Genomic DNA, 10,494 nt, shown 5'->3' on the forward strand with positions numbered 1-10,494 from the left:
ATATATCATATATATATATATCATAAGATATAATAAAAATATAAAAATAGATTATATAAAATTTGCTTTAGTATGAAATAATTGATAAAAATAAATATTCTAAAACTCACATAATCAAAATTCAAGAGAAATATAGTTGTGAGATGTATTATTTTGAAGACTACATGTAAACTTTAATAAATCACAGGTGTAAAAGATAAAAGATTTAGAGTACAGGTATCCCTCGTATAATATAGTAGTTACATTCTAAAAAAGTGCAGTGTTATGCGAATCCATGCTATATGAAATAAAGGACTATTACAAAACATAGGGTTAGCTTCCAAAACTTAGTAAAAACATACTATTCTTTCTCATTACTAAGAGGAATATGTTTATAAAATCAATCAGTAATATATTTCCAATCAATAATTAACTGAAAATCACAATTAAAAGTACTGTATTACTCATTAATATTAAGTTTAATTTAACAAGGGTGTTTTCTTTTTACAAAGTATTATCATCATCTGAGCTTTTTTGTTTATCTTGATCAGAAATATCAGCAACATCTTCATTTTATTTTCATAATAATACATTTTTGGTAAGTTTATACATCAACTTACCAAAACCCGATTTATAGATACTAAGCCAAATGATTGCTGTAATTAATCAGGTTATTAATATGCTATAATTAAACACACACACGTATAACATGCCGGGTAAAGCATTAGCCAGTTGAGTGCCATAATGGAGGAATACATAGGCTGTGGGAGAAGGAGTTGCCCCAGCCAGTGGTGTAAGTAACCATGAATAATTATATCTAAATTTAAATATATCTGGAAGCGAAGACTTGCTCGGGGTCCAGATTGTGTAACTGGCAGGTGCACTGCACGATATGCAGAGGTTGCAGGTTCATGTCCCATTCCGGGCTAGTTCTTTTCTTCTAGAATGTTCTAAATTATTTAATAAATTATTAAATTATTATAATTATTAATTTAGATAAGAGATGGTACCTCTAGTACCAAATTACTTAGTTTCTAATTATTAATTATAGCATATTAATAGTCCAATTAATTACAACAATTGTTTGGCTTAGTAAAAATAATTGAAATTTTGTTCTACAGGCCCCTCATTTGTTCAGTCAGGTACCGAGTGATTTTTCTCCAGAATATGTGTTTGAATTGTTTGAGTTGGGAACAGCTAGAGTATCGAGATACTGCCATATTTTTTTCATCACTTTTACAAATGATTACTTACATCTGTTTAAAAAAAATTAATAACATTTACCTAAAAATATTTAAATAAATTTTACTAAATACAAAGATTAATTAATCTATAAAAACAAAATATGGTGACAGTCTTAAATGCTAATGTCTGAAAGCAATGTCAACAATACCTCATTGTTAAAAATCTAGGACAGGGAAATAAAATTAGTACTATCAGTTTTCATTAAAGTAAACCTGACAAAAGGCATAAAACAAATTGAAAATTTTAATATTGTAAAATCCATGGACAAATTTGAGACAACATGCATGCTTACTTGAAGAAAAAATATTGAATAGCAGAGTTTGTACTTAAGAATTGTGAAATTTTGTATGGAAAATTTCCTGAATTCTTGAACTATGTTAGAATGAAACTGGAAACTGTGTTGTACAGGAGATATCCCCAATTTTTCAACTGTGTTGTAGAAGTACCGTATTGTATGAGGGATACCTGTATATTGAAAAATATTTTTAAATATTGGTTAAAGCTTCTAAGAAAATATATTATTACAGTTTTAGATTTATGAAATTTTGGTTACTATATGCCAATAACAGTTATATCTGTAGTATTCTTATTCCATGATTTACATCTGAAAAAATAGTGAATTATGTAGATTATATTATATAGTATATATGCAAGAAAAAAGCAACCTAAGGGAAATAGCAAATCTAAAAAAGGTATAATAGATATTCTGTTCAAAACTTATTAGATTTAAAATGAGACATAATTAGATTAAAAGTCATTTATTTATTTTAAAATTACTTTTTCTTAATATTAAGATGATGATGTATATTTGCCATATCATCCTCAAACCATTGTTTTAGAAATTGGATGAAATTATGAAATATTCAAAACACTTATTTTGTTTTATTACAATTGCCATCACTGTTTATAAAATGAATTTTTGTATTTATATGAAAAATGTTTTAAAAAATATTGTTTAGGGATAATCTTCAAATTCTTGTTACTTTTTGATTTCATCTTTATTATGCAATCAATATATGAAATCAAAAAATGTAAATGACAGGTAAAGTTCCTTACATTATACAGAATTTTAATATACCAATATTAATTTGTCATTGATCTCATTTAATCCAGCATTTTAATTCATCACTATTAATCATTTCAAATAAATTTTCAAATATAAAAACTTTTAAAATGGCATTGTGTTTTAAACCTCTCTAGATTATCAAACTGAGTGTACTATATTAATATAGTAAACTTTTTTTGTAATCATGGCTAATGTAATCAAAATTAAGAAGTCCTAAAACATGCAAGTTAAAGTATATAAAAATTTTTATTGTTGTAATCAGAATTTGGTTGTCAAGTCATCTTTGGGCTAATAGGTCTTTTTAAGATATCTTTTAATACTGTCAGTCTCAACACGAGACTGATAGCATGCAATAGTTATCACCTATTGTGATGAATCTTAACCACTGCTTTAAATGCTAAATATTGATTGTTTTTAATAATTTACTCATAATGCAACAGTTTAAATTGCTGGCATTTTGCTAGCTGTTGTTAAAGTTGGTAACAGAGAAACAATACTGGATTAATTATATATTAATTAATAAAAATATTTATAATTAATAAATCTTCAAGTTATTTTTTAATTATTTTAACATGCCCTTTTAATATTAGAGGAAATTCTAGTTTTATTGATTCTAATTACAGTCATATTTATTTACTTCACTTAATATTATCAGTTTAAGTGCATTCTAAAGTGATTACAGTAAGTAAAGTCTACTATATTCATTAATTTAAATTATTTAAATCATCATCATAATTTAAATAAATTAGAATGCTAAAAATATTGATCTTTATAATTATCAAATTTAATAATAATAACCTTAACAATATAAATTTCATATTTTATTGATAAGTTAACAAAGTTTTATAGTTAATATTAAACAGATTGCAAAATAAAAAAATATTTTTTACAGGATATTAATTATGATGTTTTTGAATTACCTATTTATATGCTTATGGGTGCTCTTGGTATGTAAATTTTTCTTTTAGTATGCTACAAATTATTTATAATAATAATAATAATTAACAATGTATATAAGTTCAGTTTTAGAATACATTTTTAAGTTTAAACATATATTCATTTTTGTTGTGATAATATATATTACTGAAAAAATTTAATGCATGAATTTTTTAGTTTTTTGCTTTTGAGGAAAATTTGACAGGGCATTAAATAAGATTATTATATTAAAAATTAAAAAAATCTTAAACAATAACCATATTTCAAACTTATGAACAAGTAATGAAATACTAATATGGAAGCATATTTTCACTTCTTATAAAGAAACTTCTTACTTTACACAATGGTTAAGTTTCAGAATGTCTCATGCAGTTTAAACTCATGTATGATGCAAATCACTGAAACATGCAATAATAGACTAATGAGAGTAACTCTCGCTTTAGCTTAGTTACCCCTGACTGGAAACATCATTATGAAATAAGTAAAAATTGTGCACTTTCATTAGACAACTGCTCTACAATCTTCATCAAAACAAAATGAGAAAATGGTGAGCTAGCTAGCATGCTGATCTCTTGTGGTGCTTTCTTAAAATATGGTTGCTGCATATTATTTAAAATTTGTATAATTTAAACATGCATAAATTAAGAAGTCATTACATTACTGATTATTAATTAACTGTAGATTTAGAAGTTATTTATTTACATTTTAATCATATGCTATTTTTACTATTTATTAAAATCAAAAATAATTTGTTATAGAATAAAATGTTTTCAAACAGGTGGATTATTAGGTGCTCTCTACAATCACATTAATTCAAAACTGGCTGTGTACAGAATGAAGTAAGTTTTATTTTTTAATATTACTTCAATAAAAGTTTATATTTTTTTAAATACCACAATATAATTCTAAAAATATACAGGTTTCAATTTTAAAAGTGGATTATTTTATATATTTTTGATATTTCTTTCATATACACATTTTTTATTAATGAAATCTCCCTTAATTGCATTTTCTGTTATTTATATAAACATAAGAGAACATTATCCAAAATCAATTTCAGGAAATACTAATTTCAGAAATTACAAAGTTTTTACATAATGTCTATCAGTGATTTTTCTGTAAGCCTGTTATTGAGCTCTTATTAGCAACTCTAGTACAGTAGAGCAATGATTATCTGAAACAATTCGGGACTGCGGTTGTTTAGATAATCGATTTTTCAGATAACCAATTATGTACGAAAAAATATATTAACCTATCCTGTGTTGAAATTCATTCAAATCCTGGCACATCTTTAAGTACCCTCTCATAGTCACACCAGTGCTGCCAGCTGAAACACACACACCAACAAAAATAATATTGGAGTAGCCCAAGACATAGCCAAATATTGTAGCGCCACAGCACTAGCGGAAATTTAAATTTGTCAACTGGAACACTTTCAGTTAACTGATGTTTCGGTTGATCAATATTCGGATAATCGATGCTCTACTGTATTAGGTTTCATTTATTACAGTACAAATAGACAAACAGGATTAATAATATGCTTTTAATGCATTAAATCTCTATCTTAATCTTGTTTTGATATCGTAGCAGAATTAAAGTTAATATTTATAGTTCGTTTAAGTACCTATTAATAACATTTATACAAACTTATTTATTTATTTTATTTTTATGTTTACATCACATATGGCACCATCAAATAGCTATTTGGTCTCCTCCAAAAATCATATTCCCACAAAATCACAACAAAAACAAATAAAATTAAAACAATTACAAAAACGAACATAAAACATACATTTTTATGGCTAGAGATTCAATTTACATAATTACAAATTATAAGTTTATTAAATTATGTGTAAAAGAGTAAATTAAAATGAAATTTGAATTATAATAAGATTCAAATTTCTTACATTCTAGTGCAATTATATTTATATAACTAATATATATTTGAATAGAATTCCAATAGTTGATGTAGAAAGACAGAAATTATAATCTGAAATGATTTATAAAATCAAAAATGGAATTTTTCTTTTGCATTATTTTGGCATTGTTGAAAAAAAAAAGAGTATTATTGAAGCTTGTTAGTGTTTTAGAATGTTATAATTTTAACCAAAACATTAAATAGATGATTTTTTTAAATTTATACTTTTAACTATTTAATATAAATTAAGGAGGAGTGCTTTTAAAATAGATTTTTGAGAATTAAACTTTTTTAAATATTTAGTATATTCTCATTCTTATAAAATAGATATGATTAAAAACATTTTAATCATTTAAAAAATTCCTATCAGTAATAGTAATGATTATTATTATAAGTAAATTTCTGTGCATAATGTTAAATACTGCCATTATCTTTAATATATTTATTTATTGGCATTTCTAAGTTTTATGTAATGAAAGATGCTGTTTTATAGAAAAGTTTTATTTTAGATATTTGCATCATAAATATTCACGAGTATTGGAATCTGCTGTTGTGGCCATAATGTCAGCTACGGTTGGGTTTTTGATGATTTATTTTTCAAATGATTGTCAAGAATATGGAGAAAATATTGAAAATTATACTATTCAAGTTAGTAAATTATGCATTTCTTTAGTATTATAATTTATTTATTTTTAATAAATAATAATAAAATATTAGATTTACAATAATAATTTTAGTAGCATACTATTTTTTAAATTGGAAATTAAATGTTTAACTAAAATTTTTTTATTAAAAGCTAAAGATATACAGCAAATATTCATATAGTCATAATTTTTTTTCCACAGTATCATTGTCCTGATGGTGAGTTTAGTACTCTTGGAGCTCTTTGGTTTCAGACTCCAGAAGCAAGTGTACGAAGTATGTTTCATAATTTACCAGGTTAGTGAAAAATATTAATTTTCAATGTTATAATTATGTTTGAGGTAAAATTAACTAATTTTTCAATAAGAATAATTTAGTTTTATTTTAGAAAATGTTTTTAAGAGAAATATATTTCAAAAATTCCTTCTCATTCAGTAAAGCACATATTATAAAGTTTGTTTAATGACAAGCACTAATACAAAAATTAGAATAGTGATGATATAATTTGTTGTTTTTAATTTATTTTATTGAATAGACCAGGTGTTGGCAGTTTGTCAAGTGAGAAAAGCCAAATTGTCATGGAAACAATATAACAAAAGTACCAGAGAGCCACGTATATAACGCGCACCAGCGAGACGCCCCCTAGTGCACGTTACAGGCATTCCGTGACAATAATAAATTCCTATTACAAATATACTGAATTATTTATATTGTTATTGGCTATTGGCCAAATGAATAATAATAATTTATAGAGGAAAAGGTGATATTATGGAACACTGCAAGTATTATGGAACCACCCCATTTCGAACTGATAATAAAGGCGAACTGTAGTGGATTGTGGCTGAACTGAACTAGGCAGACATCCATAGCAAGGGGAAAACCTGTTTTACTTCAGTTAAACGGTTGTTCGTATTTAATCAGCAAATTTGTTTTTTTCAAAATTTGCAAGTTTTGAATGCTAAGCGAATTTAATTATTTTTAAAATATAAATTGCGTAGTTGTAGGTTCACTGGTGCATGTATTCCGTTCCAAAGAATTAGGAGTACATATTAATCTGTGTGATGTTCACGTTTTTTAAATTTTGGTCTTGACAGACAAATTAATTCAAAATGGCGATGCGTGAAATACGGACCCCATTGGTGTTTTTACAGTAATATGGAACTCAACTTCTCCGAACTCTCTCTTTGCAAGCAGACATTCGTCCGGAGCAATTTGTGAAAAAGACACTAGGTAGAAAGTCAGTTCTTCCTGAGAATATCGAAAAAGAGTTGCTGGAATATATATTGTTGATGGAGGTCATATTTTTCTATTATAAAAGCATTTTTTCGATAAAATACATTGGAGTAAATAACTTTGTAATTATTTAACATTCTTTGTACTTTCCTATTTGTTTTTGGCTACATTGAAGCATTTTTTGAAAATATACAGTAAGGTTCCATATTACCACCCGATTTTCTCTAAGTCTACTTTCTGACTTTTTGTACAGAAGCCTTCAAAAACCATGCTTATAGTTACACTAGCGAAAAATCTAATTAGGAACATTTAGTTTAATAGTTATCAGTATTTTTGCACAAAAAATGTGGGTGTAGTTATGATACCTTGTTTACAATTCACTAAAATGTAATTGGGGTTCCATAATACCACCTTCTTCTCTACTGTTAATTTAAATGTGTGAAATAAGACACACGACGGGCGCCTGTAGTGGCGATTTTGGCATAACATTACACAGACGGACATGCGTTCAATGGGTTATGTATATATAGATATGCTTCAAATGCTGCCATTCGCATGCGACTCATATTGATCAATGTGAGTGTGGTCATGTGTGGACAGCTAAAGAGTGGTAGAGAGTATGATGTACGAGTTGAGGTTTGTTCGGTGGCTCTATCTCATAAATTCATAAGTTATAAGGCTGCAGTGAAATGAGGTGAGGTGAAATTGGAGTTTATGTTCGAAGAGCCACAAGCATCTATGCAAAGAGCCGCATGCGGCTCGCAAGCCATTAATTCCGACCCCTGGAATAGACAATTGTCATTTTTATCTTTAGACTGCATATTGAAAAAATTGTAGACCTATAAATTCCCACTGTCGTCCGTCCATCTGTCTTTCCTTAATTTCAAGAACAGAGTTAGAAAGATGAAAGACTAGACTGGATATGAAAACTTTAGGAGCAGGAGCACTTTTTAACTATACACAAACTTCCAATGCAAACAGAAAGTCACATTATTTCAATTCAAAACTTTTCTTCTGAGTGCAGTTAGTAGATGACTTGCATGACTATTGATAAAGGAAAAGTATGATGTATAGGGGCAAGCCACTACTAATTTGAGGTGCAGAGATTGTTAAAATTTTTACTTGTTATTGGCATTTACAAGTTTTTAATTACTTATCCCTACTTATAAAAAAAGCAAAAACCTTATTTTTGAACTTTTAGAAATTATAATTGAAAATTATTGGCATTTCCTGATTCCCTTAACCTCTTGTCTAAAAGAGTCTGGAAGTCCATGCAAGAGTCTTTATAAGCTGTTTTCACTATTGCAATTTGAAATTTGAAAATGCATATGGAGTTTTATTACCACAAACTTTTCATTTTCAAATTTAATTAATGCTTAAAAGATAAATTATAATAAGTAAATAAATCTCTTAATGTAAAATATGACTGAATGCTTGTATATAATTTTCTGTTCACAAATATTATGGACACCTGTATATGCAATTAAAGGGAAGGAAGTTTGCCAAAAGTATGTCATTGTCTTCAACAAGAAGGGACAGAATCAAAACTATCTCAAAAACTACAAATAGTTAATGGTGGCCCAAAATTGTTTTATTTAAAATAATATATAAATTCAGAAATATTTAAATTACTTCAGTTTAAGTTATAAAACTTAAATTTATTAAATATTGTAATTTTTAGTAAACTTCAATGATAATAAAATTAATTTAATTTTTACATCTTTAAATATTATTTTTAGTTTTGAATGTAAGAATAACTTCACATTTTGTTGAAGAACATAAATTACAGTATTAATTGACTGTGATATTCATTTATTTTTTTAATAGGAACATGGTCAATATCATCATTAGCAATTTTTATTGTGTTTTATTATATGCTTGGATGTTGGACATATGGACTTAGTATTTCAAGTGGTTTATTTATTCCAACTTTACTGATCGGAGCTACTTGGGGCCGTTTAATTGCTAAAATAATAATTGCCATTTCTCCAAATCAGGTATAGTAAATTATAAAACTTTTAATTAAAAGTAGAATGTGCGCTTACTTTTTGCATTTCATCCATATAAATGAAAATGCTTTTATATATTATTTTCATATTTACTGTATGCAGAAAAATACTCTCTAAACTGAGAAAAAACAAATTACAAATTGTGTACAAATTTCTGATATATTCTGGTATAAAATCTAAAAAAATAAATATACTTTGTTTGAGATAGTAAATTAAACAAAATAAAAAAAGTAAACAAATTCATTTCTTAAGTTTAACAAAAAAACAAAAATTTCTCAAAAATTTTGTTTTCAAAACATTCTCATGCTGTCTTGTTCTTGTTCAAGAATCAATGAGAGTAAGTTTTTTTAATTCTTTGCCCTGTGGGTACTAAGAGGGCAATTTTTTTTAGAAAACCCATTATGTGTTTGGCCAAGCCCACAATGGGATGAGCTGCAGCCAAACATATCTGGACAAGACCACCCCTAAAAATATTTGAGTTTTTCAACCCAACTGGATTTAATTCCAAGTACTCTAGAGCAGTATGGACCAGATGGCTGAGCTTAATTACTCAGCCATCTGGTTCTTAATGAGAATAGTTTAGAAAGACATATTTAATTTTTCTTGTTATTTCCCATTTATTGTAAAAAATTAAACAGCAAAGGGAAAAATATTAAAGTTACTTAAAATTATTGTTGTTTTTTTCTTATTCAACTCTGTCTAAATAAAAAAAACAATAGAATTTACTTATTTACATTTTTATAAGATTTGAAATAGAAAATTGTAATTAAGGAAAATTTTTCTGAAAATTAAAGATATTTATTTTATTAGCAAATAAATAAATTTAAAATAATTTGTTTTAATTTCAGCCTTGGATTAATTTTAGTAAATTTGCACTGATTGGTGCTGCTGCAATGCTTGGTGGAGTTGTAAGAATGACTATTAGTTTGACAGCCATTCTAATTGAATCAACTGGAAATTTGACATTAGGTCTTCCTTTAATGCTTACATTAATGATTGCAAAATGGGTTGGAGATTATTTTAATGAGGTATTTTGGATTAATTTATATGAAATTTTGCTATATTATTAAATTTTATAGTTTTAATAGTAAGTAATAATAATAAATGCTCTGAAGAACAAATTTGAATTTGAAATCAGAATACTGTTTTTATTTTATTCTAACATTCAAAAGGTTAGGTTAGGTTAGATTAACTAACTTTAATCAGATATAATAAAAATTTTATTTTTAAAAATATATTTGAAAAACATTATTAATATATGTTATTGTTAATATATACTTTTTCTGAAGATAGATTTGAATTGCTAAGGAACAAATAATATATAGGAAACTATCTGTCCTTTGAACCTTTGAAAATTTTACAGGATACTTGTAATATATCTGTTATATTTTTCGTTCTAATATATATAACAAAACAAAAAAAAATATTTGTTAAATACTTAGATTCTGGCATTTATGAGGGTAGTC

The 10,494-nt window shown here is 26.3% G+C and overlaps 1 protein-coding gene across 1 annotated transcript in view; it reads left to right on the forward strand.

Moving 5' to 3' along the window:
- The window catches only part of LOC111623113 (H(+)/Cl(-) exchange transporter 7-like), a gene marked incomplete at its 3' end in the record, with an annotated part of 20,180 nt that extends 10,100 nt beyond the window's left edge, over positions 1-10,080 (forward strand). The window contains exons 9-15 of the mRNA XM_023365594.1: positions 311-333; positions 3,172-3,237; positions 4,005-4,065; positions 5,654-5,792; positions 5,990-6,083; positions 8,847-9,016; positions 9,877-10,080. Of these exons, the coding sequence (XP_023221362.1) occupies positions 311-333; positions 3,172-3,237; positions 4,005-4,065; positions 5,654-5,792; positions 5,990-6,083; positions 8,847-9,016; positions 9,877-10,080 (757 nt within the window). The remainder of the gene's footprint in view (positions 1-310; positions 334-3,171; positions 3,238-4,004; positions 4,066-5,653; positions 5,793-5,989; positions 6,084-8,846; positions 9,017-9,876) is intronic.
- Between the last annotated feature and the right edge of the window lie 414 nt (positions 10,081-10,494).

The sequence above is a fragment of the Centruroides sculpturatus genome, unplaced genomic scaffold (assembly GCF_000671375.1).
Source record: "Centruroides sculpturatus isolate CEXI.00-Female unplaced genomic scaffold, Cexi_2.0 scaffold346, whole genome shotgun sequence".
NCBI lineage: Eukaryota > Metazoa > Arthropoda > Arachnida > Scorpiones > Buthidae > Centruroides > Centruroides sculpturatus.